Below are 20,992 nucleotides of genomic sequence, written 5' to 3' on the forward strand. Positions count from 1 at the left end.
GATTCAAGTGTAACATAAAAGAAAACATGATAGAAGGGAAACCCTTAGGCTTACCGTATCACCTGTCAGAAGGTAACTTCTATTTGCTAATCCAATTACCCTAGTCAGAGTACCACGGTAATGCAGCAATACCATACAAACTATACATACAAGAATACAACCCTCTTTCCTCAGCTCAGCCCTGTCTTCTCTAGGGATGGCGATGAGCCCCTACAACACTCATGCCGTGGTCACACTGGGGTTTTAACACGAATTGAATTCGAATTAAAACGTTGATACGTATTGGGGCGTCACACTCAATTCGGTTCATACCGATCTCAATCCGCTTTAACCAACACGGTTCTTAAACCGAATTGAATGCGAATCAGCTAATCCGAATCAACGAAACCGTATTGAGATTTCAAGTGTGACGCGCTTGATACGAATTAAGGTTTTCGATCGCACTGCGCATGCGCCCGGCGCATGGAAAGTGACCTTTGACCGCGTGAACTAGTGCTCCGAACTAGTCAACTGATGTATTTAAATGATCTCATTAACTCAAATCGTTTTTCGTTATGCCATAGAATAGGGAAAAATCAACTCCCTTGCACGTGACTTGCATTTCCATTTCCTGGCAAGGTATGTTGCCGCCGGTTCGTTGGTCAAAGGTACGCTGGTCAGCAACATCGTCGCGGCGGGGTTTTCCCCGGTTTCGGCCTCGTTTTCGAGGGCGAGGCCGGGATTCTCCGCATTTAGCGACGGTGGTGTCGACTCGCTGAGGACACTCCTCTTTGACCCGAACTTTGGCAATAGGCATGGCCGGGAGATGGAAATGGTCAAGCACCTTACGCGATTTTAACTTGTTAATAATGACTGTGTGAAACTGTGATATTATATACTTATATGTTTTGTACTTGAAATTTTATTCCCCCATATGGGAGGTTAATAAATAATAATAATAATAATAATAATAATAGATGGCGCGTCGTTAGTATGCATTGAGTGTGGCGCGTTTTAAACCGATTTGAATGCGTATTCGGGCCAGTGTGACGCGACCGTTCTGAAACTGGATTAACCAATTCGTATTCCGGAGAGCGCTCTACGGAATTCGGTTTCAATTCGCATCCAGTGTGAACACACCATCAATCAGTTCTCAACTCCAAAAATTGGAAAGGCAAAGTGGCTCGGAATGGATTCAAACCAAGGACTTGTCAATTTAAGTCAGCATCCTGGCAGTCATATGCTCTAATCCTTTTCATGCAATCTTACAGCAGACTGGTGTATAAAGGAAGCATCAGCTAAAATCAATCGCGCATCATTCGAATGCTTTGAACTACTTCAAAGGAATGTTCTATCACTTGGTTGTGTGAGAAACATTAGCTTTTAATTATTGGTTCGATCATAGTGTGTATGCCGAATACAGAACGCTGAAATCAATCACATTCATGTGCTTTGAACTGCTTAAAGCACCATTGATCAAGTTTTCAAAGGATGCAAATGCCCAAACCAAAACTAAAAGTACTTGGTGCGTGGAACCAATGCTTTTATCACCTTTCTATCACAATTTGTAGCCATTCCATATGAGCTCACTAATGGAAAAACTGATCAATGTCGACAAGCTCGTGATGGCCAGAGGGCATGGAGAGTATGCCACCTGGGTCTGATGCCAATATTCCTGGCGGCCAATCGATCAGTTTGGATTCCTGTGTGGCAATCAGCTCATGGGTTAAGTCCACGCCAAACAAGAGCATTGTAAAATGTTATCTTTATTGTTAATGTTATCTAAAGGACTATTGCTGTCGAAAGCAGAATTCCAGTTTCCTTCCTAGTTCATTACAGTTGAGTTAGTCATGCCATTGTCAGGGTTCATCATTAGGTGAACGGGCTAAACTGATTCAGAATACAACCACTAATCAATGGAATTGGCTTGGGGGCAGTATACAACCAGCTGGGTCAGCCAGTAATATTCTAAACCTGGTCTATATAGGAAATGTCAAGGACTTGGAACTCCCTGGGCTCGAAATTCATGGAGGAAAAAGATGCTAAAGCCTTAGTGCCCCTAAACTCTATTGCCCTTTGCCTTGGTACCCTTGAGCTTTCTTCCCTCACAGAGGCAACTCTTCATGTACATTTCAACGTGACTTCTAACATTAATCGAACCATTACCATCAGACAACTTCCTTCCTCTACTGATTCATGCCATGTTTTCAGATCATTCCGGCATCCTATGCCACTGTGCCAGCACACAAACCTTGGACAAACCAGTCCAAATCAATACAAATACTGAAAAGCGTTTGGAGGCTTGGTGTGATATGTCGCTGGAGTGTATCAGGTTTGGGGTCTCTATGAGATGACATGGAGTATGTCTGAACTGTGCTTTTGAGGACAATAAACGTATGTATGTTAAATCGGAGTGTGGCTTGAAAGAAATGAACTAATCATTTGCATCATGACATAAAGGCATAGTTGTTCCTTCCTGGTAAACAGATAGTACCAGAAAAGCATGAACTTTCGTACTCTGCATTTAGGCCTAGTACATGTATGATCATTATTTCTAATTGCTTGATGAGACAGTAGACAATCAAGAAATGCCAACAGGACTTCGGATGAGGTGTAATTAGTGCACTATCATTTAGAGTCATTGAGCTTGCTTTTGCTGAGTACAATATAGGCAGCACTTTAACAATCAAAATATGTAGAGCAATGGACAGTACCCAGGATGTAGCCTCACTGCTGCTGATTCATATAGGCCTATTCAGTATAGGGTGTCTGAACATAATACAACACAGGTGACATTGACCAAATTTTGTGGAGTCTGGCACCCTACACATAAATCTAGTCTTTGATTTTCTCAGTTTACAGAACATAGGCAAAATCTTTATTTTATTTTTTTAAAGCAATAAATCAGACAGATACCGGATATCAATAATGAACACCTAGGGTAATACAAATCGAAATCACAGTAATTTTTTGATTGGGTTGACAGTATAGACTAATTATGTGGTGAGTAATACATGTAGGATGGTACTGGTTGGCCTAATACACATTATAACTTAAAGGTCAATGTTTGAGTAGCATGCCATTGTTTGTTCAATTGAAACAATTGAAATAATTGATAGTAAGGCCTAAGTTGAATAAGTTTATGTAATTCATAATGACCATATGGCATATTTTAGGTTGACTTCATTTTGGGCGGCCATCAATAGGCCGAGATGGTGATGTGCCTTGCTCAATCATCTTCATCAACATCTTGACAATGATGACGATGATGATGATGCTGCTGCTGCTGATGAGGATGATGATGATGATGATGATGATGATGACATTTTGCGTTGACTTCAGTTATTCAGCCATCAATAGGCCATGATGGTGAAGTGCCTTGCTCAAGGACATGGATTATGGAATGATGGGTAGAGAATCTTCATATTCCAGGGCCAAGGCCAATCATGCAGATTGCAGGACTCGCATGGCATAAATTAATACAAAGCTTTATTTTCACATGCAGGATTAAAAGCCCCCACACAAATGCACTTATTGCCTTTCATTATGCATTGAATGACTCAAACCCAGGAAGTGGAACACACACGGGCGTGTATAATGTACAGCAACAACAATGTATATCGTTAGTGTCATTTTGTCAACCTACCTTGCAAAAACTGGAGGCACGATAGAGCCCGTTTTCTTCGTCCGAGGACTGAGTAATTTCTCGATTACGCTTATGTCCCCGGACCTGCCTGCTTCTAATAATTCCTGATCCTTTCCCATGATTAAATCGAGCAAATAACGGAGTTTTCACTAAGAGAATACAATCCGTTTACTCCCATGTTTACGTTTTGGCGGCAGCCATATTTCACGTTTTTTAAATTGGCCCTTTAAATCATGCAGTAGAGCCCTCTTGGGGTAGAGAGACGAACTGAAATAGTCGAAAAATTTATAACGATAACCAGCTCTGAGAGTGTTTTGCGAGGAATTGCGCTTGTTTCGCTCCCACTCCTTTCTCCAAATCGAAGTCGTTTCGCTCCCTGGGACGTTTTGGTGGGGATTGAGAAAGTACCACGGGAGAAGTGTCAAAGTAGATGTGCTTTTCCAGGGTTGTCAAATCTACAAAGAAGGAATCGTTTGGTCATCTGCTGTGTAGTCTTTGGCAGGTCACTGTCTTTCGTTATCATTCGTCGGTCATCAAGACGACAAGAGGAGTGTGATCCTGGGCAAAGTCTATCTTCTCTTGTAGTCATCTGGGAGTTATGAATGGGTGTTTTTAACTTGCTTGGCCCCAGGCCTAATAATTTCAGAGGTCTGCCAAGATGTTTGACCTTTCTAGAAATTGTGCCAAAATATTTGTATTGCTCGGGACAATGTCACAACCTGTCAGGATACTCCAGGAGTGACATCCAAGCCATGGATGTCTACACCAACCTTTGCCGTAATCTATATTGCCTGGGACAATGTCACAACCAGTAATGATGTATTGCATGCCAGTGGCGGATCCGGGGGGGGCAACAGACCCGGGCCGTTATAAGCCCAAACAAGAGTTACAAAAGTCGCCCATAAAAAAGCATTTTTTCAGTGAATTAACGAGTAACAACGTCTCTCAGACACTTGGGGAAACGCGTCTGAGAGCATCTGAGTTTTAAAATTTTTCTGGGGGAGGCCGCCCAGAAACCCCCGCCGTGGGTGAGCGCCTGCGGCACTCACGTGTTCGGGCTTCGCCCGCAATCGCCCCCCCCCTTCCAGCTGCGCTGGATTCGCCCCTGCATGGAGATTGTGACATTGTCCCAGCCATGTCGCCATGTGCCTTTGTTGCCTGACGTTAGTTATCAACCCCGCCGCCTGGAAAACAGCGCCCGCCCCATTCTCCAAGCGTCGTTAATGGTGGTCATCGTTGCCAAGTCTCACTCGACCTCTCACTTCTAGGTGACAATTTCAGCGGGTGCATGAAAATTGGACACTTGGCCCGGCGCCCAGGAGATTGTGCCCGCCCCCCAAATTCAGCCAATCAGGAAATGGTTTACAAATCCTTGACCTCAAGCACCTCAAATGACCTACTTACAAATCAGTGACGTCACGAGTTATCATTGCTCCAATTTTTGTTAAACATTCGGACGAAAAAGACAGCATTTGACACGAAGCAGATATCATTTAGACCAAAGATGCCCAGCCCTTTGACTGTTGTAAGTATACCCATCCGAATACCACATTTCTTTTATGTAGACATTCCTAGTTTTGTAAAAGATCGTCATTTTCTGATGAGGATTTCAAGACCCAAAATGTAAACATAATTTTACTACGCATGATGTGGGGTCAATGTGTGTGTTAGTAGGCCTATGTATTGTTGTGTACATTGATGGAGAGTCAGTCAGGCATATCATTTTACATGGTTTCTGTGTATTGGTATTTGAGATCCCTATCTGGTTTTTGTATGGTAGGTTTGCCTCTGATCTGACTGAGTGTTGTCTGTTAAGACGATTAGTTGGATTGTCGTGCTACCACTCACTACTCACTAGGCCTAACTCAGTCCTTTTTGTTGCTTCCTCTGATTCTGACTAGATTATTTTATCAGAAGATAATCATATTCTTCTTGTAAGAAGTCAAGGAATAACTGAGTGACACCCTCCCGGCCCCGGCCTCATCTAATCAACTGACTGCCACCAAACAACATGTGAATTCCTCTTACCAGCTGACCATTAAATAAGTGATTATCTCTGTGGCTTATTGACTACAGAATGAAGGCATAATTAATTTGGGCATGGATTCAATGAGTCAGCTGTGGACTCATTTTCCGAGGTCATGTCGGCACATATGTAAGGCACATAAGATCCACAGTTCATCCAACAGAGTTCACTAAAATGCGAACACTAACACTAGTAACAGTGCCTTTGTTTTTTGTTGCTGAAAAAAAATCTTTCATAATTGTAAAGCCCATATTTTTCATGAACATTGTTGCAAAAGATATTGTTGCACAAGATATTGTAATTTTTGCTGTTTCATGTGGCGATTGTGACTGGTGACAAGAGAAAAATAATACTTCCGGTATTTGCAGTTGCACTTAGCGTTGGACGTGTTTCAATTTTAAGTACACTGTCCTGAAAGGTCACCTACTTCTCTGAAGCTCATGTGATAGCTTCACACTTATGATTATGATTTGTGCAAATGTGTGTTACCATTGTATTATGACATTTGGAAGACTATATCACGTGTCACTGAATTGTCCATTGATTAAACTTTACAGTGAAGTTACTAAACCTAGAGGCATTGTTTCCCAAGCTAAGGGGGCAATCATTAAAGAGAAGCAGGGCTTGTTGGTCACCCCAGGCCTCCATAGGTGTGGAGTTCAGTATCATTGCCAAGCCATTCTCTGTTCTCTGCAGAGTCACCATTGCTGCATGGGATGCAGTGGCAATATGGACATCTCTGCTAGCCTCCTGAGTACCATCATTGATCTGGGCGACACACACTGACAATTCCTTTATTGATCATGCTGTGGTCTCTGACATTTAGAGCCTGGATCTTTGTCATCACAGCTCTACAATGCCTCCTGCTTCTCTTACAAGCAAGGAAATGTCAGTCGGTGTGTCTATGTCTGTAACCCTTGGAGATGTAAATGTACCCTGGCTTTAATTGATGGATTTTCTGCATTTGCACACGTGTGTTTGCAAGCTGAAGTACTTATTTTGATGCTGACAGAGTGTTGTTGGACTTGTGTGGTACTCTGTTATATTGAAAAACTAAAATATAATCAATGATTAAGAAAAATGTTACATTCACCTTTCAACAGACCATTGAGAAGCATGAGCTGGTAGCTTTAATTTTTGCCTAGCCTTGTGCTGGGCTGAAGTCAGAGGGTTGCAAATGCCCCCCCCCCCCCCCCCACAGGGTCCCCAAAAGATGTTTTTTATGCAGATTTCAGTGATAATGTATATCGTTCTCTTTTCAGGTGAAGAGCGTTGGTCCCAAGTTGGTGCCATTCTTCAAGACAGTCACGCTATTCTTCATCCTCTATGGCGGTGGAGATTCCAAACCTGGCTTCATCTACGTTGTCTTCAAATGTCTGCCTATCATCTCGCTGATATTCTTCGTCCTCCTCCATGGGATGAACTTCTCAGAGGTGTACTATTATTCGAGGCGTGTCCTTATTGGCTTGATCTTCTCGTGCATCGGTGACATCGGCATGGCGTATAAAGACCACGGGTATTTCTTACCAGCGATAGGAATGTTTGCAATGGCGCAGGTTATGTATGCGACTGCATTTGGATTCCGCCCTTTCAGGCCATATCACGGACTGGTAGTGTTTGGAATTGGTTTAACCTTGCTGTCATGCATTTTACCAAACATTGCATACGGTCCGCTACCTGTTTTTGGCGTCATCTACTGTTTGCTTATCTGTTTAATGCTGTGGCGGGCCGTAGCACGTGTTCAGTTGTTTGATGACTTGTGGACATGGACCAAACTCTGCAGCTGCGTTGGTGCGATATTGTTCATAATCTCGGACTCTGTTATTGCCATTGACAAATTCCACACAAAGATTCCGTTCGCGCAAAATATCATCATGACAACTTATTACGCTGCTCAGCTCGGAATAACATTGTCAGTCGTCGATAGTCAGGTAGATGCGCTATTGGAAGGCAAAAAAACCAATTAAACTTTTCATGGCTTTTCTGATTCACTTGTTGGAAGATTTTTGATGTGTTGCATTTTTGACTTTCTTGATGGGGCCGCTTTTGTGCTGTAAAGTTGGACAGTGCAGATAGAGAAATGTGAATTCGTTGATGCTGTTACCGTTAGTGTTAAAATTAGACCAGAGGGTTGAACCAAGTAAAAAAAATTTATATCAGTTTTGGGCAATTGTACATATATTTTAAATTAGATAGAATCTTTGATCAACTGATATGAGATTATGTGTGATGTGACTCTATTTCATTCAGGGTTGTTGGAGTCTGGTTGTTCAAAGTCGATATAACCAGCAGCTGGTGACAATTTTAAAATCACTGTGATGCCTTTTCATTCACAACACCTGCCGCATTGATGGGAACTGAACCAATATGGTGCGGCATGTGGATCATTGTCTTTACACAATGTTAAAGGGGAAACACTAAAACCGTAATGGTTCAGTTTTGTTTCAAACATTGCCAATACAAAATTGGCAGAAAACATGGTGAATATACTAATACTTTTTGTGCAAACACAGATCAATTATCATAGTGTACATTAATGTCAGTGCGGTATGTGCAAAAAGTATTTCAGCTGCAATTTATTATTTCACATGTAATTCTAATCATCGACATTACATGTATGGGTAGTTTCTTCTCATCTCTGAAGGAATCAATATCGCTCTTTTCCTCGTTAAGTTCTCCTCATCGTGTGCATTATGGTGTTTCCTCTACTCGAAGAGCTTCAATATTTGATTAAGTACACATTCTAAAACCAGTGTTATTCGTCTGTAGGTAGGCGCAGACGAATTTTAAATTGGGTAGCTACATGTTATGTCATGAATAAAGTACTGTACGGCACTGTATCCTAATCCATGTAGAAGACTAGAGAGTTATTTTGGTCCTGACCGAAGTACGTGGATGCCTCTGTAAGGAGGATGTCCTCTCAGGAGGGTCTGTGAGCTGGACCATTGACTCACGACTATATGCTAACGATAACGTTAGATCATGCTAGCCTGAGGAATGGGAGCATTATTGTCTATCAATTTATTAATGAAAGCTAATGTCATAATGAGTAAAACACATCACTTATGTTTCAGAAATTAGTTCTGGTAGTGTATCTAGTCCATAGGTAGACTAGTTTGTGATTTGCACTGTTGCGGCTTGTACATAGCAAGTTATGTTCTACTTCTTAGATGTGTTGTGATAGTTATAATAGCCGGTTCATGATTATGTGTCATCTGGGATGGATGGCATGGCATTTACAGTCTTTTCTGACATTCTATTCTAACTTTCAATGCAATTTTTTAAAATTATTAATACCAAGTATATATTAATCTATACTAGGTATCTAGGTAATCTAGGTGGGTTGAGAAACTTGATATTGGAGAGGGATATGATAAATTTCTCAACATCTTTAACCAAACTTAAGCTTCAATTTTGATTATTGAAGCAGGGAAGAGATGATGGTATGAACAGAGACATGTTGACACAGGTCTTCAGTGTGTTGTTCCATGATCGTTGGGTGGGGGCAACAAACAAAATATAACTTTTCATGTTTTGGATTTGGTGAAATGTAATGGCAGTAGCTCAAAACTACAGTATTAAACGGGTGCTGGGTTTTACTTTCAGCCTGGAGTGAACCACAATGTTACATTGCTTCATGACCATGTCTCATTACAACTCGAAGTGATACAGATGTATATAAATGTAAAAAAATGTGAAATATTGTACATGTTGGGCTTAAGTTTTGTGTGACTTTGATCTTACGAAAAGGAGGGCTTGTGCAGTATATTTTGTAGAGAAAGATGTACACCATTTATTGAGTATTTTAAAATCCACCAACTGCAGGTGCAAGTCAAAGATTTCTGTAATGTGGTTATTGTAAAAAGAACAAATATGAATAATTTGTGTTTTGTGAACCAATTGTTGTAGAAGTTGAAAAAATGTTTTCAAAACGCCTTGTGGATAAATGTCCTGATCGTATGAAAATAAAAATTGACATCTTGTTACCCAAGTCATAGTTTTGTGGATTCTTTATGTTGTAGTCTTGGGTACAGGAGTTACAGTTGTACCAGTATAACCGAGTGTCTACAAGCTGAGGAAGTATGCTGTAAATGTATTGATCCAGTTGGAGCATGCTTAGATTCTGACTTTGTGGATATGCATTTGTTGGGTGCATGAGCTTTTCCATTTCCAATCGGAAACTTGACAGTCTACATACTGGTTGTCCTTTAGTTAGAAGAGATATGATAATAATGTCCTATTGTTGAACTTCAACAGAGATGGGCAACTTCTTACAAATATTGAGTGAAAAGTTCAGTCTTTCTCTGCTGTCCTTGGCACAGGCAGAAAATGATGAATGCACCGTCAAGAGTAGTAAAGACAGAGGATGATGATTGTGACATTGTATCTCTCAGCAAGGACGAGGAAAAGTTTACTGCAAAGGTTGAGAGCAGAGGTTTTGCTTCTACAACTAACACATCTCTGATAAATTCCTCAGTAATTGAGTGATCAAGGTTCATTGTGGAAGCAGTATGAAACATTCCCTTTTGACATTACTGTCCAAGGTGGACTCTGGCCTCTTTGTTGACTTACCTTTCTCCACCCAGGTATTGAGTTCTGAAAGGTTTCAGGATAGACTGGGGTCAAAGTGAAAAGTCGGATGACATCTCTACCGCAGTTGATATCAGACTACTTGACCTGTGTTTTGCAATAACATATTGTTGAAGGACATTGATTTTGATTAATGGTGGCTCAAGAAAATAGAAATACAGTTACAAAATGCCGTACTGCAATTATCATGCATGCACCAAATATGCTAAAACATGGTATCTATTGTATTTGTAAACCTGTCTACGCAACGTCAATGTGGAAATATATATTTGCTTTGTATTACGTAATTGGACATTTTCAAATTCATTAAAAAATTTCACACTTTAAAGAGTGGCTTAAGCCTTTAAAACAAGCAGGTACCAGTTTGAGATGGCCCTCTTCAAAAGGAAAAACTATCACCAGTCACCTGCACTGGGTTTCTAATCAATAAAAGTGTCTGGATATTCTAAGATTGTCTCATTCATGTAAGTCATCTATTTTAAGGCACACTTGTGAAAGTAATTTCAAAATCACATTACTGTACGTTGTACTAAGTTACACAAAAAAGATTATATACTTTTGATTTTGAATAACTTCCATATTAGCAATACGAAATTTAGAAAGTTTCAGTCACATGAAGCTGGGATCGATACACTTTGTTTTCAGTTTGTTTGATCTCAGCTCAGACCACAGTTATAATTGGTCATTTATTGATTTAGAATTTCTGTGAGTGGTGAATTATGGTGGTTTTGATTGGTCAGACATAAGGCAGCAACCTGTTCCACCACCCTTGGAATATCAATACGCTCATAAAAAAAGCCATAGATCAGTCTTTCAGTCTTGAAACATGGATACACAAATGGGTGAACACAGATGGTTGGTGGAAACATACCTAACAATCGTTTAAACAGGCCACTGCGGTACTTACTGCGCTTCCAAGGACAAAACTGACCATAAGGGCAAACAGGTTGTGATCATGTCATGATCACATCAAATGTCATTGACCTTTAACTTGAAAACTAGGCATTGTCTTTATTTGAAGATACTTAATATTTACGACTGGATTTCATCAAGTCTCAAGTTCATCGGTTCATCCATCAGATCATTGGGAGATGTTGAATGACCAGCCCTAAAGCACTTTATATTGAGAACAAATACTTACACTGCAAACTCAGCCAGGAGCTGTCCCGTCCTTCAACATGTTCAATTGGAAAAATCAATACTGTTGGTGGCAAGTGGCGACAGACAGCTCCTGACCATTTTATAGCAAATTTCAACCACAATCAACAATTTTATTTTCTCTATGCTGGCCAAGTGGCAATTGGAGTCCCTTATATAGGGTTTTGAGTTTCCCAGTCCGAAGCAGCAGGTTAGGTGCATTCCAACCTTGGAGCCGCCAATGAAGGAAAATTTTCTGATTTCTTCATCAATAGGCAAGCCCATTGCGAGACATCTCAATGGTCCTTTTGAGAATCAGTCATTTTGAGGCACGTGTCCAAGGTGGACTCAATGCCACAATTGCAAAGAAATGCTCCCATTTGATGTATCCATATATATTTCGTATGAACACTTCACAAATTCCAATACATCATACAAAGATTTGTTCGATACGTCATACAGGAGCACTTTTTCCTTTCTTTCCGTGATCCGCAAATTAATAAAGCAGAAATCAGCTTTAACCTTGGATTAGATTTTATGCAAAAATTAACAAAACAGAGTATATTTTGCTCCACTACACTACAAGAGGTATTCCTCTTGGATGATAATAAAAGATCTCAAAAATTCTCTACCTACAATATTTGAAAGACTATACTCTAGTTACATGTTGTATAAAGACAAAGAACACACTCAAGCAAATGATACAGAAAGCTTTACTTGCTAGTTCTTCCATAAAGTTCTCACGATATGGACTAACCCTATCTTACAGCATTGGCCTTGAACAACACTGATTATTCACAGATATATGCTGAAGAGTGCCCGTACCGTACTCAATAGTTATTGACCAAATTCCTAGCCTGATCATGGACCCAATCTCTGAACCTTGGACATCAGGCTATGTCCAGGTGTGTTGCATTTGCAGGGGAGAGGCCACAGATTTAGGAAATATAACCGTAGTTTGTTGTCTCTGCTCTTCAAACCAGACCACCTATTAACGCCAAGACGATTATTTTCAGATGGTGGTGCCACCTACCTGGACACAATTGAGTCATCCCACAGCTGTACCTTTGTGCCAAAACAAATTAATCCATGGATTTCAGGGGGCATGATACATGCTACATCTCTACATTATGATTGACAATATATTAAAATTCATTGATTATCTTTGAATGCCTTTAAAAAGCGAAGCTCTAGAGCAAATGCCAAAACAAAGTATGACTATGGTTAATACTGACCTACAATTTGAACACCATGAAAGTTTCTGAGACAGATAATTAAGGTATATAGAGTATAAGACTATGACTGGTATACATATAGAATAGTTTTACTAATAAATGAAATGAAGCAAACACCTTTTTATAATTCTTATTACCATGTCAACACTCCAACATGGAAAAACCAGTCCACAACATACAAAGATACGGTTACAACGATTCTGATACTATATGCAATGTGTACTGTGATATGGAAAATTCATGTTGCCAAGAACACAAACTATAGAGTAAATTTCTCAAGTCCCTAGTTACTTATCCAAGACTATGATGTTTAAAGTCTTGTTTGCATTTGCAGATTCTCTTACTCCTAAGGTTATCCTATCTTCTTATTTGGTCTTCTTATGTTCCACATGTCCGTTTGTCCTAGCATCTCCATTTTGGAAGTGTCCATTTTTGGCAGTTCCATTGCTGGATTCGGCTGGTTTCTGAAACAGAAATAGAGAATTTGAGTTTTGACACATTCTTGCATATCACTAGACACTGACAATGACAATGAAAACAATTGTAAGGAATTTGACAGTACTTTAGAACATGTTTGAAACAAATTGAATACAGCGTTCAGTTCATTTGGTAATTAATAGATGGCATAGCTGAAGTTGAAGCTATTTCCTTGCGAGTCCATCATTTATTGTTTATCGGTGATCAAAAAGACTTGCGCCTACTGACAAACATGTATATTCGTCATCATACAAATATAGCTGCCTCCCATTTACATAGGGACAACAGGTGCCAAATCTGACAGTACATATGGTATGGTACCAACATGCATTATTTACGATGATAGACATGTATTACCAAGAACTGGTACAACAGATAACTAGAATGTTATTTTAAAACTATCTACATCACTGCACTATGAAAATAATGATTGCGTTGAAAATCCAGAATCGGAAAGAAGCTTGTTACAGTTCAGAGAAGACACCAAATAACAACAGTGCAAAGGATTTGTGGCACGAAAATAGTTACCGTATTGTCTTTTTTCTAGGAGTTTCAGTTTTTGTCTAGGCAGTTCACAATGGAATTAACACTACTTTGTGAATAGTCAACTAAATTTACAAACATCTGCATTCTCAAGACCTAAGCAAGCAGGGAATTGGATGTTGTTGAAGTTCATTGTCCATGCAACTAAATTTGCCCTTCCATAAAATGTTTAGTTTTGGGTGGCTTTGAAGGCCAATGTGCTTCAGGAACTGATCAGCTGGAGTACAACCCTTAACACATCCTGAACTGAAGAGTACACCATCTACTCTCTCCCTTGGCATCAAAACATGGTGGCAAACAGAAGGTTGCCTGACAACCAAATGCTGAAGTATATGCAGCAATTGGACACACAGAGTCTCTATTCATCATAAATCTGCATAACAAGCCCACTTCATCAATACGATGTATTGATGTTCAAAGCATTGCTCGACAGGGACACACAATGAACACACGGCAAGTCATATCAGTATTGATTATATCCTTTTACGTTTAATGACTCTTTTACGGCTAATGACACATTGCCACATGGAGTGAAAGAATTTCAACACGACAGCCCACAATCATTATGAGGGGCCAAGAAATTACTTCAAAGATTTTGAAAAGTTACTTTGTTAAACTGTGTCGAGGAGAACCATTTTGCCAATATTGACTACTGTTCTGCTCCGACGGCGACACTTGCTACAGGTATGGTATCATTATGATCGACACTTTAGGCTGTTGTATCATGAATGAAATGGCCAGGGCCATTGTGCTCACCTCATGTGGAGGAAAGATGGATAAAGAGCATGGTATTGTGTCATGTAGTGTTAGGTTTGATGTAGGTCCAAGCAATTACAATTTCCCCAAAATGGCCAATTTACAGTACATTCGACCTATGTGACCTTGAAAAGTAGGTCAAATCAAAGAAGACCCGGGTGACACATTGAATGGTTGTTAGAACTACATGTACCTATGATATAAAATTGGTGCCAATCGGGCAAGTCATTACTAGAAATAATGGCATTTTGAAGAATTTAGGATTTGGCCCCCCTCCCTGGAGGCCAAACGGCAAATCAGATCGCACCAAACTTCGGTACCTGCGATCACCTGACCAAGGGGTACATGTGTACTTAATTTGTGATCAATAGTCATTGCAGTTAAGAAACGTGCCATAGTTACGGCCTGACGGCGAATTTACGCCATTTGACCTCTGTGACCTTGACAAGAAGGTCAAATTAAAAACCTGTGTGACATATACTGTATGGTGGTTAGATGTACCCATGATATCAAATTGGTGGCAATCGGGCAAGAAGTTAAGGAATAATCACATTTTTAAGGTTTTTGGATTTTGCCACCTGGTGGTCAAGTGGTGAATCATATTGGACCAAACTTCGGTCCCTGAGATCACCTGACTAAGGGGTAAATCTGTACCAAATTTGGTATCAATAGTCATTGCAGTTTAGAAACGTGCCATCGTTACATCCCAATGGCCAATTTACACCATTTGACCTCTGTGACCTTGAAAAGGAGGTCAAATCAAAAACCCGGAGGATATATGATGCACCTTTGCTAGAAGTACCTACCATATTTTTTTCAAAATTTCCCGACTACTATTAAGGGAGATATTGCATATTTTCACTTTTAACGTTTGGCCCCCTGGTGGCCAAACCATGAAACGAATCGGACCGAAACTTGGTCTCCAAGGTGTCATTACATAAGGGTACATGTGTACCAAGTTTCAACTCAATAGCTCTAACAGTTACGAAACGTGCCCTGCTAACGGACGACGGACGACGACGGACGACGACGACGACGACGACGACGACGACGGACGACAGACGCCACGGTATGGGATAAGCTCACCTCTGCTAAGAGGTGAGCTAAAAATGTGTTTGGATATAGGACTCCATGAAGAATCTAAATAGAACACAGCAAAAGGGAGGATGCATCTGACATCGGGCTCTTTAATAGGATATTAGCTTTACCTTTGTTTTCTTTGGATGGATGTAGGCGTGGAAATAAAAGTTGAGGAACAGGCTCAGGATGGTCAGGCCGTAAAAAATTAATGCCCACTGCATCCAAACAGGGTATTCACACTGGACGAACAACGATTGAGCTGCATGGAACATGCCAGCCAAAAACTGGATCTAATAAAGAGATTAATAAAGGAAATTAAATATTAAACAGAACACACATATACAGTTACAGTACTACAGGAACACAAAAGCATAAAGCATCAATAAAGGGAAATTCTCACTCAAAAATAACAGCATGAGCCTAGATGCTGCTTTTCTGTAGCACAACCCATGAAACAGTTCGACAATTATTTGTGAGAAGTTCCCCTTAATCTGCATGTCATAGTAGAAGAAATCTTGTTCGTAGGGAGTTCAGGTCAGTGCAATTTGGGAGAAGGTTGCTGAAAACAGATCTTTGGATTCTGAAAGGATTCACCATTCCAAGAATCTATGGCATTATGAGAAAAGTTATGATATTAAGAAAAATGTTGCCATGGTTCAGTCTTAAAAATTCATCAGAAAAATTATGCCGAAATCGAAGCTACAGCTCACAGTGTCAAACTACTCACGCAGATCTCAGTACATGAAATATAGCTGCTATCCTATATCAAATACAACATTGCACAACACTGTGCTAAAAACTGCATGCACATCCTGGCCAAACTGCATATTCACTACAACTGACATAAAACTAACATAACCATGACAACAATACAAATATAGGCATAATCAGTCTCATAAAATGCCAGGTCTATATGCCCAGGAAAATATATCTGATAGCGAGGGTTAGTTTCTGATCTGTTATTGATGCTTACATTCAGGTCCAGAACTGTCATACAACTGAAGCACATGACCTGTAAGCTCACTTATAATGCCACTGTCGGAGTACCAACAATATACCCTGTGACTTGATCCAACGACAGGATCACAGATTCATTTCAGACATCTACAGTTCGTGTATAGCCTAACATTTGTATAGGAAGTTTGCAGAATACAACTGCGTGAATCCCACTTTTCCAAAATGTTAATTTTCCTGGGCATAGAAAGACTAAGATACAATGTAAAGAGGAAAACACAGAGAATATAGAGACAAGAAGAAGACTCATAACAATGAAGACCAGCAGTTTTTACCTCTCTGGTTTTATTGGGCATAATGTAAGCCCGGATATAAAAGTTCATAAAGAGTGAGATAATTGTGATGCCGTAACCGAGTGCCATGTATTGCATCCAGCTCGGGTACTCGCACTCAAAGTAGAGACTTTGAGCGGCGTAGACCATGCCAATAAAGAATTGGAGCTGAAGAGGGAAAGTGAGATAGATGATAACGGTGTGAGGTAGAATGTGTACGCTGAAAAGGAATTGATCTGAAAAATGATGATAATGGGTATCGCTGGAATGAATTCTGAAAAGCAAGTTTTCTGGAAATAAAGGAATTATCACTCAATTTTAGTTGAGATCATGATTTTTTACTTTCAATGACAAACTGACTGAGAATTTCATGACAACCAAACGGCAAGTGGTTTTCTTCACCCTTAAAACATTCACCAAGGATGCGCGATATAAAACAAGCTGTGTTGTCAGTTTCCAATAAATTTTCTAAACGAACTTGATGCTTCTTCACTTGTACTGAATTAAGTTCAGATTAAAGTAAGACTTATTCAACACTGAAAGTGCAGGGTTTTACTCACCAGCTGAATCTTAGTAAGATACCGTTTCCACCAGAGATATTTCTGGAATTCTGGTCCAAGGACAGAAATTCCGTAGTATGTGTACATGATTACATGGATGAAGGAGTTGATCATGGCACCAAAGAAAGCTGTAAGAAAGAAAATAAGATCAAGAATCGAAGATTATCTTTAAAACACAGAACCCCTCTATTGAAGACATCCTACAGACCAAAAACAACTACAGTAGTGCCTCTCTTGGGCCTGATAAGTGCTGTCCTAAATAAAGAGCAGTCCTGATATGTCAAATAGTATACAAATGATCAGATTGGGACCAAAATCAGTGTGTACTCCCAGTAGAGGTTTCAGCAGACACAGTCCCTACTTTACTTACATTGTCCACCAGGGACCCACTTGACTCCGATCCACCATATAGGGAACATCGTGGCATGGTGATAAACATGAAGAAACGAGACTTGATTATTCTTCTTTCGCAGGACGAAAAATATGGTGTCCAAAAATTCAAGACATTTTGAGAAGTAATACCACCATAATGCTTTGGCAATCTGAAAGACAAAAAATAAGTTTTTATATAAGGTGAATAAACAAAAATCTTCTCTACCTGTATAGTAGTCGTCAAAAACAGCCATCTAATTTTATGGGGGACCAATGCCCTTAATATTTGGTGATGTAAACTGGTGGTGGCATTTTGCAGAAAGAAAAAATAACAATGGACTCTACCCATGAGATAGACAGATCCAAAAAAGCTCCAAACATTGGCAGATGTGTAATTGTTTGGCTCTCTTATTGATGTTGGTACTATCACTTACCCGCATTTCATCAGGATTATCAGAATAATCTACAGGCTGACATGTATAGCTATAATTCCGTCTAGTTGTGGCAGTGATAAGCTGAAAAGATGACAATGATGAATTTCACTGAATACATTAAACAGATATCATCAAGTACAGATCCATACTTGATATCATAGAGAAATTTATATGATACTTTGACATTGGATATTCCCAAACAGGAATCAAATAAGACATTTGCATGTGCCATATCATGTTTTATCGATGCAGCGCCTGGTTTGCGGATCATAATGCAAAATAATAGTGAAACTCTTGACATGTTTCAAATTGACGAGCTTTGTGTTCAGGGAGAGCAAAAGTAACGGTTCTCTACTGATATAAGATGAGTTGGCAATATCACTTCAAACTCACCTCAAAAAATATATGGAAGTTTAAAAGCACTAGTCCCATGTTGTATATAAATAAAGTATATTTGAGTTTGAAAGCTTCTCTGGTCTTCATGAATTCTATGCCTAATTTGACTGTGACTAAGTACATGAGGGTCATGACTAGGGTTGGTGTGTAGCTCTCCATCAGCAGCCAGTTTTCCACTCGTTTGTCTGAAACAGATAATAAATACCATTTTATGAGAACTAAACAACTGGTACTCCTGTCTGCAACAGGATGGAAGAGGTACTGACACTCATAAGGGAAATGACAAGTCTTCTTTAAAATTTTCTTACCTGCTTTTTCAAGGCATCCTTGGTAGAACTCCTGGAAGCCATTCCATTTATCCACCACTAACTCCATGACGGATTACCTGTGATGTGTCCTTGCTTTTGAGATCCTGAAAGACACAAAAACCAATTGAAAGAAGGATATTTTAACATCTATTAAGCCGCACAGGCTTCATCACAAACTGTTGGTTGTATAGATCAGTTTAAATCTCTCTCTGTGGATTCATTGTCTTGTGTTGATATTATAATTGTGAACATGCCATGCTCACCTCTGCATGTTCATTGAAGGAACATGAGCCTTGTCTTGTGTTGATATTATAATTGTGAACATGCCATGCCCACCTCTGCATGTTCATTGAAGGAACATGAGCCTTGTCTTGTGTTGATATTATAATTATGAACATGCCGTGCTCACCTCTGCATGTTCATTGAAGGAACATGACGGAGACCATTGTTTGATTTTCACAACCCATAAGAATATAGTTTTGAGGAATATTTGCATAGTGGAATCGAAAACTGCCCAATCATTCTGGTTGTGACTATGTCCAAATGAGCCTAAAGGGGTGAGGGCTTAAGAGGAAATTCGCCCTGGTAGTTCTGTGAGGACAAAGTCACAACCAAAAGAATGGGAAATTTGGCATTTGACCAAGTTTCCAAAATCAGCAAGCAAAGATTGTGCATTTGCTTTAGCCTATTGGGGACATTTTGGAAAAAAACCAAAACGAACAAATCAGATTATGGACGACAATTCAGTCAGGATCAGTTCAAAGGAAACCAAACATATGAAACAAATGTTATCATGCAAGGTTGTCACAACAACTGTTGCTAAGCGTAGGAATTAATCTTTCTTGTGTCCATGACCTCAGCATTTCAATAGGCCTAGCTAATGCTTTTTTGGCACACAAACATATTATATGAGGGCTCAAGTGCAAACACCACAGTATTAGTGTAGCTAAGTATTGTTTTCATGTCTGGACAGCTGACTGCATGCTTAAGCATGAATATATGCTTTCTGTTGCAAACACGAATGCTGAATTCTTAGTGTTACTGAAACCAGGACCATGTCGGTATATCTTGGTGAGATGCAAAAACCTTGGTGGTCAAGATGAGGGACACTTAACATACGCATTGTATTACTCACAATCTTGTCAAACCACAAAGTCTCATGAACTGAACTGTGATACCGGTAACTTTTTAAATCGAAGTCACTCTTTCTTGAAGTTATATTCACACTCTGTTCATTGTGCTCCGCCTCCAAACCATCATTTCAATATCTTAGATAAATGATTGATCATTGTGTACATTACATACAAAAGATATTATACCTCAAATCTCTCCAATATTAATATGAAATTGTGTCATATTTACTCTAACCAATGCAAACATTCAAAACCATTATTTTGAATGGGGACACTTAATGGAAAAGATAACGAAACTTAGCTACTTTAAAAAAACACCTTGTACAACAAGATGGGCTAGGTCATCTGAATAATTACCTGAGCTTGAGGCAATGCCATTGGAAGAGGTCCGCCCAAGCACAGACAATATCACGCACACTACAAGGGCACAGTTAAGCTGGGCGCTAAAAATAATACCTCGCTTAGTGGACACCTCTCTATTAAGGACAACCTCTCTATTAAGGACACTAGTTTTGGTCCTCGGTTGTCTCTATCTCTCTATTAAGGACAGCACATGTCTGTCCCGAGGGTGCCCTTAATAGAGAGTTTCTACTGTAACATGATTAAGGTCTTGGCCCCAAAAGTACCTGGACACCTTTTCTATATCAAAGAAGCCCACATATCCAGCATACATCCTGTCTTACTGTGCACCGCATACTCATACTGCATACTCATTCTACATGCTCTAGTAGTCTACATTGTATATCCATAGTGCTTTATGTACAGTGGCAACAGGGAAGCTGGGCATCGCCCCACAAAAAAATCGAGATATTTCACTGGAATAGACGAAATCTACAACATATTTTGAAATACTGTAGGCCCTATATCAAACACAAATGTCATACTTACAATCTATCAGGCCGAACGCAGTGGAGGTAGTCCACAACTGATCTTTCAGCAGGATTATTATTTTTATGTTGCTATCGACGACAAGTCAAAATTATGCCGGTTTTTTAGCCAATGGAAAGTGCCGTTACGAATCGCTCAGCCGAAAC

General features: G+C 39.8%; 3 protein-coding genes across 10 annotated transcripts in view; 1 reads left to right on the forward strand and 2 right to left on the reverse strand.

Annotated features, from left to right (window-relative positions):
- The window catches only part of LOC135492891 (ankyrin repeat and SAM domain-containing protein 1A-like), a 79,722-nt gene extending 75,901 nt beyond the window's left edge, over positions 1–3,821 (reverse strand). For all 7 annotated transcript variants that reach the window (XM_064779585.1, XM_064779589.1, XM_064779584.1 and 4 more), the window contains exon 1: positions 3,626–3,821. In XM_064779585.1, coding sequence (XP_064635655.1) covers positions 3,626–3,744 — 119 coding nt within the window. In that variant the 5' untranslated portion in view covers positions 3,745–3,821. The remainder of the gene's footprint in view (positions 1–3,625) is intronic.
- Positions 3,822–5,025: 1,204 nt separating this feature from the next.
- On the forward strand, positions 5,026–9,642 carry LOC135492678 (lysoplasmalogenase TMEM86A-like). The gene is made up of 2 exons (XM_064779260.1): positions 5,026–5,150; positions 6,914–9,642. The coding sequence occupies exons 1-2, from the start codon at positions 5,130–5,132 to the stop codon at positions 7,616–7,618; spliced, it is 726 nt and encodes a 241-aa protein (XP_064635330.1). The 5' UTR covers positions 5,026–5,129; the 3' UTR covers positions 7,619–9,642.
- A 2,263-nt stretch (positions 9,643–11,905) lies between these two features.
- On the reverse strand, positions 11,906–20,925 carry LOC135492167 (very long chain fatty acid elongase 4-like). Of its 2 annotated transcripts, none has more exons than XM_064778403.1 (8): positions 20,847–20,925; positions 18,826–18,929; positions 18,515–18,702; positions 18,122–18,202; positions 17,686–17,857; positions 17,316–17,443; positions 15,598–15,759; positions 11,906–13,077 (listed from the first exon to the last, which is right to left on the reverse strand). In XM_064778403.1, the coding sequence occupies exons 2-8, from the start codon at positions 18,890–18,892 to the stop codon at positions 12,979–12,981; spliced, it is 897 nt and encodes a 298-aa protein (XP_064634473.1). In that variant the 5' UTR covers positions 18,893–18,929; positions 20,847–20,925; the 3' UTR covers positions 11,906–12,978. The 2 variants fall into 2 exon arrangements, with proteins under 2 accessions (XP_064634473.1, XP_064634472.1); XM_064778402.1 differs by lacking the exon at positions 15,598–15,759 and adding an exon at positions 16,759–16,923.
- Positions 20,926–20,992: the final 67 nt, after the last annotated feature.

The sequence above is a fragment of the Lineus longissimus genome, chromosome 8 (assembly GCF_910592395.1).
Source record: "Lineus longissimus chromosome 8, tnLinLong1.2, whole genome shotgun sequence".
Classification (NCBI taxonomy): domain Eukaryota; kingdom Metazoa; phylum Nemertea; class Pilidiophora; order Heteronemertea; family Lineidae; genus Lineus; species Lineus longissimus.